A 16,654-nucleotide genomic window follows, 5' to 3' on the forward strand; every position below is an offset into this window, starting at 1 on the left:
TCATCACCGGCTTCTATTCTAGAGCAGAAGTGTTCACAAAGACAATTTTGTCTTTATGTAATTGTCATTATAATGCTGTTATAGACTATCAGACAAAGTGTAGAAAATGAAGAATTCTTCGCTACAGCTGTGTTTGCAGTGGCTACTTTGAACATTTACTGTTTTCTTTCACATCGTCAATGCCAGAAACGCATACAAGTACTGTTATCTCGATTATATATTAACATCACATGTGGAAGACACCATTCATTGTGTGTCCTGATCAATGCGCTTTAAAATCAATCAGTTTTGTCTGTCTCTATTTGTCAATGCAACGTTGACAGGATTGTGGTCGACAAGCGAGAGTAGCAACGAACCCGTTGTCTTGCGGATGTCATTCGCCAGGAGTCGCACCTGAAGCAGAAATACCACGTCAGCCCAGACAACAGTCATTGATTTGCTCGCCCTTCCTGATTAAAAAATTAAGTTAAATTTTGATGTGTTCCAGACAAACAAATACATCTCATATACTCAGGCATAGTTACACACTCACCCAGACATATATAGATTCAGACAGATAGACGAGACAGACAGAGACCCTAAAAGCAACATACGGCCATACATAACGTACCATCCCTTCTCGTCTGGACTCAAATGTTGAGTTCAGACGTGACAAAACTGGGTGCGATGTGTGTCGGAAAAGCACATTTTGTTTCGAACCTTCACATCTTCAACATACACAGACGGTCTGGCATGATTGGGAGATATTTGTTATGAACAGGTTTGTATTTCATCTGTCATTATTCAGTGGTATTACCCGACTTAGAATGTAGCATTTTCAGTACTGGAAAAGTCAATGTAACTTCATCCGTCTACATAGCTAACGTTAGTTCAGCTTGCACTGTCTGATTATGTAGCAATTCTACGAACCGTCCAGTAAATAGCTTCAGGTTTTCGGCTTTTGTAAATTTTCTTGTCTAGTTTGCATTGTAGATATTCTTATTACCCCATCCATACCCCCTTATTTGCTGACCTAGAGGGTAGCTTCTTCTTAGATATAGGAAGACTTCCGCAAACAGGTGAATGTTGTGTCAACAGACTTGACGGTGCATCTTCGCATTTCTTTCGGTGTGTCATTACCAAAAATAGCTCTGATCTGCTTCCTCTTTTCAGCGAATATTTCTGTGCAAATCATCCGAGGATTCTGTATTCAACTGGCTGAGGTCTGGTGTGGATGGCCGGTCTGTCTGTAAGTACAACTACAGGTTTTGTGAACTCAGGTTGTTGAATGTAGGTCGAGTTCAAACCAGGGTTGGACGGGGGACAATTTTGATTGTCACGAAGCAAAACCGGGTTTGTGCGATGTAACTATGGTTTCTTGGTACGTTAGAGGTACAATTTGGCATGTTACATTTCTGGTACACAATTAAGTGTGTAGGCAAGGCTTACATGACCGTGAGTTTTGAATTTGTAGGAATAGGCAAGAACTTCTGGCGGGAGAAGGGATTGTGTGTGTGTACTCCCACCCCACCAGAAAATAGCTGCGAAAGGGTGGTTGCAATCATACTTGGGTTAGAAATATTTCGTTTGGTGCCATTGCGTATTCTCTGACAGCTGTTTGTACATTTTCTGTTTAGAATGAGATATTAACGTTAACAAGTTTGTTTCTGCATCAGAACTTAGTCATGAAATATTTTGTATAGGGTAAATAACGGCAGGAAACGTCGATTCCCCCTCTTCTCTGAATATGCAGAATACGCTGCATAGAAAGTACAACAAAAGTCACTGTGGTTACCAGACTTCTGTTCCGAGTAGCCAGGTTTGCGTGTCGTGAGAGCGCAGGAAAAGCGATTTATCAAATTAGCAAATAAGTCCATTTCCCTCGTCGGAAACGCTGTCTGTGCTTTTGTTTTGACAATGAGTAAGGTATGTTGCCAAAGAACTCTCCCCAAGCAGATTTCAAAAGTCGAATTCCAATTTTGGGGGGGTTAGCCGTTTGTCGGTTACCAATCGCTTTCTTACCTTAGAGAAGAGTAGAATTTTAGTTTCTAGTTTGAAACGAAAAAGGGAGTCATGGAGTTTTAAAAAAAGCGAAACGAATTTGCCTTCTAACGTCTATTTGTAGGTTAGCTTGGACTATTTTTTTTCTGAAATAGTGTTATGTTAACGTTTAAGCTACAGAAAGTATTTCCTTTCTGTAACAGTTACGAAAGGATATACGAAACAGACTGCGTATGTAGGTTATGTACATCTCTAAATTGCAATAGAAAATATCTTCAGTGCAGTAAACAAGTTTGTGTCTGTTTGAGCACGCCTAGGCTCCCTACGACCTTACAGCTTACTCAACAGTGTAACGACGTGCTTAGGCATGCTTATGACTGTAAGTCAGGACACATGTACAGTATGGCGCACCTGCACGTCCATGGGGCATTGGCCTGGGGGGATCTTAAAACTATTCATGCACGAAGAGATGGGCTGGGATTAGGCTTTATGTTCCAGCAGATTGGGCATTGAAAGTCTTAAATTGGGAACCCAAATTCCACAGGTCGAAGAGTGTACTCTATTCTACTCTACTATACTCAGCTTTGCTCTACTCTCTACTCTACTCTACTCTGCTCTTATCTACTTTAGGCTCTACTCTGCTCTGATATGCTCTACTCTGCTCTGCTCTACTCTACTCTACTCTACTCTACTCTACTCTACTCTACTCTACTCTACTCTACTCTACTCTACTCTACTCTACTCTACCCCTCTCTTCTCTTCTTAACTCTGCTCTGCTCTACTCTGCTCTGCTGCGATGATCTACTCTGCTCTACTCTACTCCTCTCTTATCTGCTTAACTATGCTCTGCTCTGCTGTACTGTACTGTAGTGTACTGCACTGTACTGTACTGTACTCTACTCTACTGTTCTCTTCTCTGCTCTTTTTTCTATTCTCTACTCGACTCGTCCTTTCTGCTTTCCCTTGATCCCTCGTTCCTCTTACATATGCAGAAATGAAATGGAGCGCGATCCTCGTTTCCGGTTATTTGGCCCATATGTTATTCTGTCCGTTGTACAACACTAGGTAATGTACCAAACGAGCGTACAACAATATGCTACGCCCTTGTTGGACGTCAGTGGGCCGTTCAAACCTGTTCAACTGTCAACTGAAGAGAAAGGACCGTGCGGTGAATGGGTGGAACCTCTCGAAGAGAGTGTCGAGTGAAAGGAAAGTACACATATTATCCTGAAACCCTGCACCACGACATGTTACACTTCCTTGACACTGAACTGTCGACTTGTAAATCGTGCATAACGCGTGACCGCGTCTGCGCCGCAGCGAAAACATTTTGTCTTTTTTTAATGGGTTTCTCTTAACGAGGGTGCTACAAAGGAAAACACTTTTTATTGACTGAACCTAATTGTCCTTGCGGTTGTGTTTTTCGTGCGCTAGAGGGCGCGCCAGGTTGTGACACCTGTCACAACCAGATAGCCAAACAAGCAAAGAGTACCGCAACAGGAACTTTGTCTCCTCATTGAAAACATCATAAATTTAATCATTAAAGCGATTTATTGTAAGGTACAATTGTATTCTCCTTACTATTCTTGTTGTACCGTTTTCCGACTATGACAGAACCTAATATCAAGAAGGATCTACGGCTAGCTTTTCCATCACATGGCAACTGAATGTTGTACGACAGACCCACGACTTGATTATCCTGAGAATGTATTCGTACAATGTCGTAAACCTTGTTGTACGATTGTACGACGAACGCGAAAATGCCTTACTTTTAACTTACTTCCATGCATTATAAATCTAATATGTGTACCTATGCCATGATGAAATAATTTAGATCATAGTGACGAGCATCACGATGTTTATCTCAGCTGGCCTGAGCCGCCCGCCTTTTGATTTGGATAAGAAAGGAAGTTAATCGGTTACTATGTGTATAGTGGCCGGCCCACACAACAACGTGCCCATTCAGTGACTCGGGCGCACCCGCTCGCTCTGGGATTAAAAAACACAGCCAGATTACAGCTGAATCAGAGCAGGACAACAGAGCAGGGGGCTTGGTGAGTGTACAACATTGATTTTCGGCGGAAAATCACGGAGTTAGGACTTGTGCGGTCTCTGTTTGTGGAGTGAAGGGGGCGCGTTGGTTCCCGGCACTTGTGTGATGTAGTCTTCGCTCTTCGAGACAACGGGCCGGCGACAGGGTTGGTGAAGAGTACGACTGTCGCTTCTACAACATCAATCTGATGCTGGTAAGCAGTCACATTCATTTAGACAACATTTGGTGCTCGATATACACGGCTACCAACCTAAACAGACTACCTAAAGTACACAGTAAAGGACGATTGGAAAATGGCTTGAACGGTCTAGTGAGACTAGTGTGGGTGGGAAAGCGTTTTGTGTGAACAGAGGTCGCGCACACATGACACAAGCGTTGCTTTGTCACTTGGAATTAACTTATAGCCATTGATATTTCGCAGACGAGCGTAGGGGATTAAATATGCCCCAGGTCGTGGTCAGAAAAAGGCATTTTTTCTTCATCGTTGCAAGAGCAGAAGAAGCATATGAAGAACTTACAAAAAGATGTTGCTTCGTTGAGCCCCTATCACAATCGTCGTATTGCAGTATTGCGACAACAAATTGGGGACATTCTTGGAACATTCCTGGGTCTGTCGTACAAAATTTAGGAGCCTTGTGATATGATAAACAAAAATATGTCGTAAATTGTTGTTCACACTCTGTTCTGTCAAAGTCACCCTTAAATCGAAAGAAAAAAAAATCGTACGACTGTTGGTTAAACGCGTGAGTAACGTTACAATATTTTCAGTTGCCCCGAGTTATAAATGTTAATTATAGTAGAAACAGGTGTGGCCATTTGGGAGTTGGTGCGGTCTCGGGACAATAAGGATCTACATGTGAATCCACCGCACTTATCTTATCGTTTATCTTAAATTGCAATACAGGCTCCGGTAAACACGGTATTAGTCGACAACTTTTCATAACACCTGGATAGAGTGAGACCAAAAATCACTTTCTGTAAGCGCTCCTGAATGAATGAGAAAATGATATAACTAAATTTTCCCTGTATTTGCAAAGGGTGTTGTACCGGACGAATTATGCGTTTTATTTGCCAAATTTTTCCATTCAAACAACGCTTTGTATATTTAGCAATTTGGCCTTTTACATGTTGTGTTTGGAGAGGTTGAGTGCAGGTATTGAAGTCTTCCATGAGAAAACAACTGTTATGTTTCCCCTTTTACTGTGAGCTGTTTTGTTAGAAAACACCGCGGTTAGGTCAGTCCCTAAATATAGTATTAACGAGGATTTTCAGGTCTATATCCCATGTGGCTGTCCAGTTTTCTCTTCATATTCTCACCTGATCAGTAAAAACAAATCAAAAAGTATAAAAGTTTGATGCAGGAACGACGTCCAAAATTACAGATTCGAACAACATATTTGCTCGGAGATTCGGTCAGCCGAGTTTGGATAAACACGGATGGAAGTAAGTTAACACGTCGAGCTATTGTTAGCAGCGGGCAGACGGCAGAACAACACCGCTGGTAAACCGTTACTGAGTCATCTTCGTTGCCCGGGAACTCGGGGAGGAAACGCCGAACAATTCCGTGTCATGGTCCAGAAATATTCTGAAGTTTTGGAAACAAAGAGAAGATCGCGGAAAGACATGCAGTCACACAAACGTGTCCCCTTCTGGGAAAGTGTCCGGACTTGAACGGGAATTTCCCAGACAGTTTATATGGTGCAAACTTGAATTTACACTTGGTCTTATTGCGACGGGAAACCAATAAGGAAATAACAAAGCGAGACATACCATAAATAAAGTAAGAGCAGTAAAAACTTCCTTATTGTGGCTAGTCTGCTCCTCCCACAGTTTACATGTGTGCTCCGCTGTATTGGAGGCGTATCCGAGGATAGGTATAGACTCTACCGGACTGATAACGCTGGCAATTATAGGGAGAAAAATTTGACAGGGATGTTTTGCTACTAGAGGAGTTGGTCGGTCGAACCTTAGCGTGGACTGACTCCCCTGGCCAATCTTTGGCCGAATTCTACGATCTCCGCACCCCCGTAGGAAGGCCTGGTGGACACGAGAACAGGTGCACCATGGCCAGACAGGTTTTACTAGATGTTTTTTTCTTCCCTGTGATAAACCTATCCATCTCTTTACGTCTATTCTACGCTTTCACAATCGCTAGGAGACTAATCTCTGAGCAGATATTGGTGTAGAAGATCGTTATGTTTTTCAGAAGTTGCCGGGATTTTCCACCAGCCACGGCTGTTATTAGCCAAACTCAGTAGTCAGAACTATCACAATGTTTCAACCCAACATCTGCTTGGAGATGATACTATTGATGTTTGCTGGTCTCGGTCTTAATTCCTCAGTTATACGTCAGCGCCAAACTGTACGTTATTTCACTGACGTCACACACAGACGTCGGTTCCTTGTGTCCATCCTTCGGGGTCACGACACTAGAACCCGTCCGGCATGGCATGTATTCATAGTAAATATGGGAGGGGTATATTCGTATCTTTACAAAATTAGACTAACATATAGACATTAGGTCGTTTGGAATGACCAATGAGGTTATGTAGTCTATATAACTTCCTTGTAATGACGTAGACTGGCAGTTTCCAACAACAGGAATTCATCTTAGATTTTCGTTCTTCTAGTATCATGCTCTACTGCTCCCCCTGTTGTGAAATTAAAAAAGTAATGGAGGTCAGAAAGTAACAATCCTCCTCCCACCCTGAGTGCCGATGCACATGAAAGGTGCGCCCCACTAAAACAGCCACACAGTAGAACTAATTGGGAGACACTGGTTCAATCCTGGGGAGGGCATCTCGGTTAGAGCTGCACCCGTCTTTCGGAATCGAAAGGGATGTAAAATGGAGGTGCTAGCAGCCCCTATAGCTATGATGATATATATACCCTGCTACTGAAACAGCATACACAAGGAAACTTGCCGACCTATGTGCCAATAGGCACTACAGCGTGAACAACAATAACGTTTCACACGAACCCATTGCGACCCTGGCTACCATTGCTGGGTGAGCCCGATACAAATGAGCTGCTCTTTTTTTGGCTAAACCTTGTGTAAATACTTGTCCACAATAGCATAGTCCCCTTGTATCGGCTCTATAGAGTGTCATTTAAGATAACTAACCATGCCGGTACGTAGTTTGAGACCATGTTTCGGATTAAATGTTCTTTTTCGCTAAACAGTGGTATTTTCACGACTTTTTATTTGTCACGGAGTGCGTTATCAGATAATTACTTGATCCTGTTTTGCCACTAATCCTCCCGCACTACTGATTAGAACGTCGGGTCCGGTAAAGATTTTCATTTGTCACGTCCGTGCTCACCTTTCCGACCCCTCAGGTAACGCACCTGTACGCCAGGTAAACTTTTATAGGTGATCAATCAGAACAACGTACAAAGCAGCGCCGCGAGTTGGTTAATGTTTGAAGAAAGGTAAACTTCAACGTGACGAAAACCAGAGTGCGCCCTGTGCACTAATGGTGACCAAGTGACCTCCCCTTGTACAAGAGGTTCATTATTTCTACATTACACGATTGGGAAAAACATGTTTATACGTGTGGACTCCCACACAGCATAGATGTTTGACACTAGCAAATTGCACATCATAGTCCGGAACGTTTTTATTCGGATTTATGAGTATACGAGTTTCAGCAATCAACTTATCACATCGATTTTGCATATCATAAATCATACGAACGAACAGGTAAGCATTCTTTGAGAGTGCAAACAGAAGTCGTTCTCCCAAAAAGTTTATTTCATTATAGCACGCAATCCCTCTGATGCGTCTAAAATTTCATCGTTGTGCATTTTTGTTCACAGGGTTTTTATCTTTCAAAAGGTATAACATGTACTTCTTAACGTGCCATAAATACTACAAAAACTGTTCAATGGCAATCATCTGCAATTGCTTAATCTAGATACTACACTTATACTTGTCTGTTCCCTTTTTTGTACGGAATAGTGGAACATGTAAATATACTGAAGGCTAGCTAGGCAGCCCCTCCCATTTCTGAGGCACCAGGTCTAATTGGTTACCTGTCGAGTGGTCGCCAATCAGATTGACACGATAATGGTTGCTGTTCAACTGCATAATTATAGGGGTCATCACAAGGGTCTATTGGTGATATCTCGGAAAGCGCTATAGCTATTGCAGTTTTAGTCTTGCAGACGACAGCCCAGCTATATGTCGGTCGCCATGTTGCAACTCTGATGATTGTTTTATTTACGAGTGTTGCGGCGTACTGTTCACGGTAGGTAAATGTTTATTCGGGTGACGTACCTCTAGGCTCTACCTTAGGTCGCAAACTGTACTCCCCGGCCATCGAACTCATTTGGTGTGTTTTCTGTCTTATTTGACCAATTTCTACTATTTTTCCAGCGACCTGTGGAGCCTGGTAGAGGCTAACGTACCTCTGCATGTAACCACAGATCTCAAAATTTGAAATATACACTGCTTACCTAACGTACACTACCAGACCCCACAGTCAAATCGGAGAAAAAGTCATAGCAATCGGCCAGCCAAAATACTTAGTCGACTCGGGGAACTGAGCTTGCCCTAGGGAGCATTTCATTCGCCCGTTCGGTCGGTCGGCTAGCTGCCAAGAGAATGATGGTTTGAGTTTAAGTTTTTCTTTAGCCCAAGTTTGTTTATGTCATATTGCCTGACCTGTCATTGTTCAGGTATTGTGTTATGTGGTCTAAACTTTGGACGTTACATGGTGAAAACAAAGGCACTACTGTCAGGTGATTACTGTTAGATCGATCTATTGATAGTCCTTAAATTCATGTATTCCCAATAAATCTTTCTTCTCATGGCCTGCACAATTGTGCCAGTTGGTGCTGTTGGTGTTACAATAAATTAAGAAAGGACGTCAAGCATTTTAATTATTGGTTATTCGTCATTCCATGACAGGAGAGAAGGCCTGCGATGTCCCCAAGCATACCGGGTCACCCCACTAGAAAAGTGTGTTGGGTTCTTTATAACGTACTGGGATTTGACGTCTGAGACACTCCTAGCCTGAGTAACACAAACCAAGTCTCGCTGTCCAGGCTCCATTGCCTGGCCGGTTGGAAGGCTGCTAGAGTCTTTTGAGGCCAAGGAAACAGTGTTATCCACTGTGTCTAGGGCATGGTATTGGAAGACCATCTCTCTCCTTCCACTGACTTTTACCTCCCCAAACGAAGTCATTTTTTTTTACATCTAGGTGGAATGAGGGAATCCGTGTCAAGTGTTTTTTCACGTCCACAACATCTAGCCAAGAATACTAGGAATCGAACCCGCCAGCAACGCAGGCTGAGCCACCCCAAACTATCGGAGGCTTAAGGATCCCTCTGAATAGCGATCAACAGAAGAAATTCAAGAATTCAAACTTTGGAGACTTGTGGACGTCCCTATTGCCTGCTATCACTGATTGCCTTCTTTTCCATCCCGTGCAGTTGATGACGTAAGCGTGCGGTGATGCAGGACAGGATGAGTTCCAACGGGGTGACGTACCAGCCCCGCCGCCGAGCGGTCCCGACCGTCGCCGACATCGTCCGAAGAAGCGAGGAGAACCGAAGATACAACAAAAGGTCCCAGGCGCGTCTTAACAACTCCTTGGAGGTAAAAGTTTCATTAATTCATTCATCAGTACTTTATTTATCAATTTCTTTTGCTTATCATTAGGTATGCTTAGAAGTAAGGCAGACCTAATGCCATTTGATCAAATGTGTGAATGTGTGAAAACGAAAGGAAATCTCAACGTGATCCCTCAAGTTTTCTGTGAAATGAGATCGAAAGTTGACAGATTAAAGTCAGAGGCAAGCATCTGCCTGTCGCCATGAATACTGCATGCAACACAATTAGTTAGTTGGTAACTGTAGACCCCGTTCAATCATGGGAAGGGCATTTCGGTTGGGGCTGCACCCGTCCTTTGAAGGGGAGGTAAAATGGGGGTTACGTGTTCGAGGAGGTGATCCGAGCAAAGGGGAGGGGCTAGCATGCAAAATTTCACCGTACTACTGAAACAATATTCAAACGTACTGCCCTATGTGCCACCACAAGGGTCCGAACGTACGAACACTTCATCCTTGGTAGGCCATGCGAACGCTCTTGCGTGCCTACTGCCATGCCCCTAAAGCCCACAATTATCGGACTCTGTTGCGATTATGTGCCGCGACCTCTTTGTCAACAGGTGGAAATGCGTGTAATGCAGTTTTATGTTTGTGTATACGTGCACGCTGGAGTAGAAGTAATAAGATATACAGAAGGAAAGAATACGGACGGCTTTAGGCTTAGCCCACCAAATTTGAATAAAAGAACCAGCAAGCAACAAAAGTTTGTTAAGACCACCGACTATTACTTGAGACCCGGCATAGCTGTCTTAATCTATCCAAATATCTGCTGGAATTTTAAACATTGACATTGAGGGTAGGTGGATTAAGGTCGCCTTTGACATGCTTATCAAAGTGTGGTCCCATAATCGGCTGTACGAGTTCCCATGTCTGTAGACAAAGGGCGACTCCAAGTTTTCCTAGTTCTGTAGAAATTTTGTGGCTTAAAATTGATTCGCCCGCTCAGAGTCATGTTGCCACAGCTGGTCATATATATAGCAGGGCTATCAAACCTGGTATTTACGATACAATAGCGAAGCTTAAGCAAAACTGTCTGTCCCTCATCCAAAAAGTAGGAAAAAGAAATGATTTAGGTAGTTTTAGAGCAATATGCTTTCGTTTTGATACTGCTACTACTGGTAAAATGTTTGATGCTTTGACCAAGCGCGCATTTGAACTGTGATTTGTGCGTATATACCACGAAGTAACCGATGGTATAAATTACAGTAATTCAGGAAAGAGTCCCACCCACTCTATTGAGGCAGTAATACCTAAGACTAACAGTACTGCCGGCGGCAGCCTAGAAATGTGTTCGTTTCTTTACTAGTAAAACATCTAAGAACAACCTCAGGCTAAGACGTCCAGAATCTTAGACCGTCTTTGTTCCACGTCTTAGCTACAGACGTCTTGACGCACGTGTTGTGCTATGTTGGCTTGGTAGTTAAGACAAGCAGTTCTAATCTTACACGTTCTATTCTTCGGTAAAAATTTGAAGTAATCTTCGATTTCAAAAGCTGAAAGATCGAAGATGATCTTTGTGATTAAAGAATTCCGGAGACCGAAAATTACTAATTCCAGAGACCGAAAATTACACAAAATCCAGATGGAGAATTTTATGTTTGGAAATATTCGACAGCAATCAACAATAATTTGGCAATACAACCCTGTTCATTCTAAATATCATACAAAGATATGATGTGGAATATAACCATTATTCTAGCTGTTGTAAGGATTAGGAGAGGGGGTGGTTGATCTGTATGGGGGCCGTATGGAAGCCTTAGCCCGTACCAGGCTCCACAGGTTGCTGGAAAAATAATAGAAATTGGACAAATATAGTCAGATAAAATGTCAGACGATTTAGCCGGGTCGCAAACCATACTCATCGGCCAACTAACGCCTTTGGCATGTTGTCAAATCAAATCTGTCCAATTTCTGCTATTTTCCAACGACCTGTAGAGCATGGAAGAGGCTTAAAATCCCATACGTTTCTCATACGGGCGTGGATACGTGTATATAGGCACGTGTGGACCCACCTTAAGGTCATCATCCGAACGGACGTGCTTTAATCTCAGCCTGTGGCTGGTTTAGACACACTAGAGGCAACAGTTGTACTTAGAATAAGCTGGATCGAAAGCCTGCACACAAATTGAGCGGAATAAACCCTATACTTAAATTGAGCGGGATAAGCATAAAGTACCCAAGGACAACCAACAAAGTCGACAAGCTGTCCATCCACCTGTAAGATAACCTTAGGATTGTGAAGCAGATTGTGTTCTATTGAAGTCATCTGTCTTCTCTGAACTGTTATATAACAAAACTGAAGCAATTTAAAGAATGTATCCCAAATATTTCGTAACTCTATATAGATCTCTTTAATTCATCCCTAACAAAGGTATTTTAGTGGTTATACAGACCAAAATTAAGTTCACATCTTTCGGACTGCTGATGATCACAGTTCATCTTATTATCCCATTCCACTAGGCGACGACTTAGGGCGTGGGCGTGCGATCGCCAACTTCGTGCATTTTGGAGGACAAAAATGCTCGTCTACTGCAAAGTTCAACTGTCTTGGTACACAAAATCATTTTGTCGAACAATGTCGGTGGTTGGTTCTGTCACGGCCTGCTTGAAAATCCTATGGCATCAAAATCGTACGACGAACGCACGGCCTATGTGACCGTCCCCTTCGCTGCTTCCGCCCTGCGACCTAAAATTTGACAGCGCGTTCAATGAAATGTCGTAAAGATAAATGAAATAAAATTACACTATGTTCCTCCTCCAGGGTTCGCACGGACTGGAGGCCGTGAAGGCGTACCAGCTGACCACCATGACGAAGGAGAAGAAGAGAATCGAGAGGGAGTTGGAGAAGATACGGGAAGGAAGGTTAGGCATTGCTTGTAGAGTGATGGCTATCAGTCAACAGTGTTTTTTTTTTTATATTGGAAGCCTAAAAGTTGCAAAGTCTCTATCATAATAACTACATGTGCACGCTGTCAAAATAAGTTGCCAGGGGAGTTTGGCCAAATTAGGGCAACATTACCCATATCGCGGACACTCTCATATCTTTCCGAATTTTACAATCTTCTACAATTCTACAATCCCGGTGGAGACAACTGACAATATTGCTACATTATGTAGATAAAATACGACACATAGTAGCGTCAATGAGATGTAATTAACCAGGGACGGGGAAGAACGAGACAAAAGAAAGGAAAGAAGGGTTGATAGAAAGTGTTACGAGCAATACCAAACAACTGTCTTTCCCTGTGTAGGTACAGTCAGCGTGGCCGCGGGTTCGGTACCCAGATCTCCCTGCGCCAATCCTCCGGACAGGACGGTGAGAATGATCGGGACGTCAGGCGGTCTGGCCTGCCCGCCATCAGTCCCAGGCGCGGCACAGGTGAGAGGAGTACTTCCGTCAGAGATGGCAGACTTCACCCCTTACTTATACTGCCTCGTGACCCTGTCATAACTTGAGTATCCCCCTTTGACCATCAGGTTCTTCTTCTTCTTTCGTGTCATTTTTCTTCTTTCACCAACCAGTGAAAGGGGAGTATGGGAGCCCTGGTAAACTAACCAGGATGATACTCAGGCTAACCCTGTCAGTCCCACTGACAACAAAATGGCAGCGCTAAGCATGTATGGCAACACTTCATTGTGTAGGAGACACACACATACACACAGACAGACAGATGAACGGATGGACGGACAGACATGCAGACAAGCGTACAGGCAAATAGAGAAGCCAAGCCAAAAACAAGCTTTGAAGTTAGATGCACAGGAGCAGCCTTAATGAGGATGAACTGTTTCTGAATAATTTACACGTGTCACTTGACATTTTTTGTTATGATTGACAAATGGGTCACAAATGTTACGTTGTATCTTTCTCCTACAGCTGCTGTTAGTAAGTCGGTAGAACTGCCCTCCTCGCCAACAGACATTGAAGAAGAACTTGAGATGTCCAGGAAGTCACGTGAACTGAAGGCCATCTTGGAAGCCCAGAACAAGAGCCTGCAAGAAAAGGTAAACCAGTTCATCGGCGTGGACGAGAGGACCAAGAGAAAAGCGCGAGATTCGCCGAGACTTCCGCGCGGCGAGAACGGGATGGAGATCAACATGGACGAAGTGAAGGAGTCCATAGCGAAAAGACTCGCTTCAAAGAGCAGCATTGAAAGTACCGAGGAGCCGCGACTGGACTCGGTTCCCGTGCTACCGGACATCCAAGACGCGCCCGGCAAGGTGAATAGTTTAGTAGCACCAGCGTCTCAGAAGAAAAGTGACCTCCAGAGCGTTGAAGACTTCTTAGCCAACCCGGTGTTTAATCCGGAGTTGTACGCGCCTGACGGTCACGTGAGGACTTTACACACCTTACCTAATTTTAAAGACTCCTTCGATGAAGCCAAGAAGGCGAGGTACCTGAGGATGGGCAAGGGAGAGCTTCTGCCGAGCGAAATACCGCTCTCTGTCAATGAGATCTTTGCTAAAAACGAAGAAATGGAAGCCAAGGAGTGAGGTCCAGTCTTTCGAACATGATTTGTTTTTCATCCACTACCAGTATAACTAGTCATGATCAATATTGATTGAGCGAAATATGGCATATGACAGAAAAATAGGAAGTTATTATTGTTACATTGGTCAGTACTGACGAAAGGGTTCCTTGCAAATCCTTGTACTTTGAGAAGCTGACCGACAGTGCAGCGCTAGAAATAGTTCAGTTGTACACCACAAAGCCATGGTCATTGATTAGAACCAGACATTCCGAACAGAAGCTGACGGCTCCCCAGACGATATTTATTGTGCGTTAAAACTCAGCACTGAAGCCATGTCGTAAAACGGTTGGTTTGGTTAGCATTTGTTGGACCACATTGATTATGTGGATGGCATCCGCGAGCGAATTAATTTTCGTAAGTTTCTAAAAGGAAAACTTTGTGACCATACGGTAAATCGTACAAAAGGCAGAAAATGAGCAAATACATGCTGGAAATCGTAAAACAATATCAGAACCAGACTAAAATTTTATCGTTTGCTTTGACACATTCAGTGTGTTCAATCATTTTTCAACATTTCTGACCTCTAAATTTCATGATGATAGAAACTTTTGTTCAAAAGGGTTTATGTTCCCTCACACGCTCGAGTCAGTTTTTGGGGGCCCAGTGGATGGCATCCATATAATGAAATCACATGGCCTCAGAGTGTCACTCTCCTGATTTTCGTGCAACGGTTAGTGTACACAGTCTGACACGGCGCCGACCTATTTGACGGCCGCTTTCTACTTCAAGTTGACTACAATACAGTAGTGTAAGATGGGCTGATGTGATAAATATGGGACGTGACTCGCACGGGTCAAAAGTTCATGACCGTGAGGACGCTTCGAACCATTAAAGACCGCCATTTTGTTTTCACATTTGTCGTTCTAAAAAGACAACGCATGTGTAAGAAAGGGCAAAAAATGAAATAAAAACAAAGGTCTCACTCTTTAGGATGTCAAATGTACAACTAAATGTATAACCATTCTGCATCGACTATCGATAGTATACGAACAAAAAACATTTAATGTTGAAATTTGACAAAAAATGTCTGGCGAACAAACATCAGCCGTTCAGCGTTTCGTGACAGAAATGTATCGTCCCTCGTTGGCAATATCCATAACTCTAGCTCTACAGTTTGTTGCAAAACACATATTAACGATGGGGCATCTGGATACAGTGCAAGTATGTAAGACTACGCAATATATCCCAGGGATATGTTCAGAGTTAGTTGTCTAGGTAGTTGATAGCCGGTGGTTGTAATGTGGTGTTATCTTCCCAACGACGCCGCCGTAAACGGTCGCGGCAGACAATTTATGTATGGGGAGTTCTGGGTTTCTCGTAGTCTGTGCAACACAAACTCTGCTGTCCAGGGCTGTAACTGGCCCCTTTTAGGGGGCCGGCGGATGTTGGGTGGGCTGCTATAAGCGAGATTTATTCAGGCTAGGTTACTCGGTACATTACTCAACAGGAGAAGTCCATTATTCAGGAGAAATATTAGATTATTTTACAGTTCAAACTTCTTACCCTAGGTACGTAGAATTTTGATGTTACAGTTACATGCTCTAATGTCATTTAGCCTTTGAATGTACCAAAAGCAATATTTTGTGCATGTGTTTACTTTGACTTGACAATGTAACGTTAACGTTATATCATTTGTTAGCAGGAATTCTAGTTACTAACTGTGAATTTTAAACACGTACAATCGCTATCCAGGGTTACCTTCGTCGTTACCAAAGACGCATTGTTTCCAAATATTAGAAGTGTTAAAAGTGGTATTTTTCATGAAATATGTATGGTGTATATATTCAGGCTATTTTGAATCAATTGCTTGTAAATATAAGACAATTTTGACCTGTATATAAATTTAGTTGAGGTCATGAAATGTAAGTAAGTATGAAATGTTCTCGAGCAAGTCATTGTATCTTTTTTTGATTGAAAATTGAGCAAGAGAGCACCACATAATTTCTGACATTCGTCAAAAGCATTTGACAGGTACTTTGTTGTAATCTTAAGCGAAAACGTGGACGGAAAAAGTTTCGTCGTGTGAACTCTGTACTGAGAATTGCGTCTTGAAATGGCGTTCTCTCCTACCGGGCCCAGTCAGTGCCTTACCGTCCCTCAGAGACGACGAATGTTCGAATCTGAGTTTGCAGACGCAGTGTCTATATTTGCTCTGTAAATCTTTGGAGAGTCCCCCACCATGGTTATAAGTACCTCAACCTCGTTCAATAAAGCGAACAAAAACACGCCCGCTGCTGTCGTGTATAAGTGTTGATTTTTGTTTCAGTCATGCTGTGGATATCTGAAAACGTAATACTGGTGGTGTTTGACTTCAGTCAGGTACTGAAAGCGGTGGTAGGTCGCTTTGAATGGCGGTATTCAAATCAATAGGCGAGTTACGATAATGGTGGAGGGAGTGGTCAAGGTTAAGAACTTGGAAAAGTCTGGACCATAAGAGAATTTTACTTCCTTTAGTTATTATTCCTCTTTCAACGATTTC

General features: G+C 43.0%; 1 protein-coding gene across 6 annotated transcripts; it reads left to right on the top strand.

Moving 5' to 3' along the window:
* The first annotated feature begins 731 nt into the window (after window positions 1–731).
* LOC118420958 lies at window positions 732–14,622 on the top strand. Of its 6 annotated transcripts, none has more exons than XM_035828057.1 (6): window positions 732–760; window positions 1,153–1,228; window positions 9,470–9,635; window positions 12,408–12,508; window positions 12,898–13,025; window positions 13,521–14,622. In XM_035828057.1, exons 3-6 carry the CDS (start codon window positions 9,492–9,494, stop codon window positions 14,135–14,137), a joined length of 990 nt encoding a protein of 329 aa, XP_035683950.1. In that variant the 5' UTR covers window positions 732–760; window positions 1,153–1,228; window positions 9,470–9,491; the 3' UTR covers window positions 14,138–14,622. The 6 variants fall into 6 exon arrangements, with proteins under 6 accessions (XP_035683950.1, XP_035683948.1, XP_035683947.1 ...); XM_035828055.1 differs by lacking the exon at window positions 732–760 and adding an exon at window positions 1,005–1,058; XM_035828054.1 differs by lacking the exons at window positions 732–760; window positions 1,153–1,228 and adding an exon at window positions 3,895–4,226.
* The last annotated feature ends 2,032 nt before the right edge of the window (window positions 14,623–16,654 follow it).

Source organism: Branchiostoma floridae, chromosome 8 (assembly GCF_000003815.2).
Source record: "Branchiostoma floridae strain S238N-H82 chromosome 8, Bfl_VNyyK, whole genome shotgun sequence".
Lineage (NCBI taxonomy): Eukaryota > Metazoa > Chordata > Leptocardii > Amphioxiformes > Branchiostomatidae > Branchiostoma > Branchiostoma floridae.

Excerpts from the sequence above, each read along its gene's own strand:
- LOC118420958 (XM_035828057.1), top strand. The coding sequence starts at position 9,492 with ATGCAGGACAGGATGAGTTCCAACGGGGTGACGTACCAGCCCCGCCGC. Across the intron at positions 12,509-12,897 it reads GAGAAGATACGGGAAGGAAG|GTACAGTCAGCGTGGCCGCG; the intron begins GTTAGGCATTGC and ends TTCCCTGTGTAG. Across the intron at positions 13,026-13,520 it reads CAGTCCCAGGCGCGGCACAG|CTGCTGTTAGTAAGTCGGTA; the intron begins GTGAGAGGAGTA and ends TTTCTCCTACAG.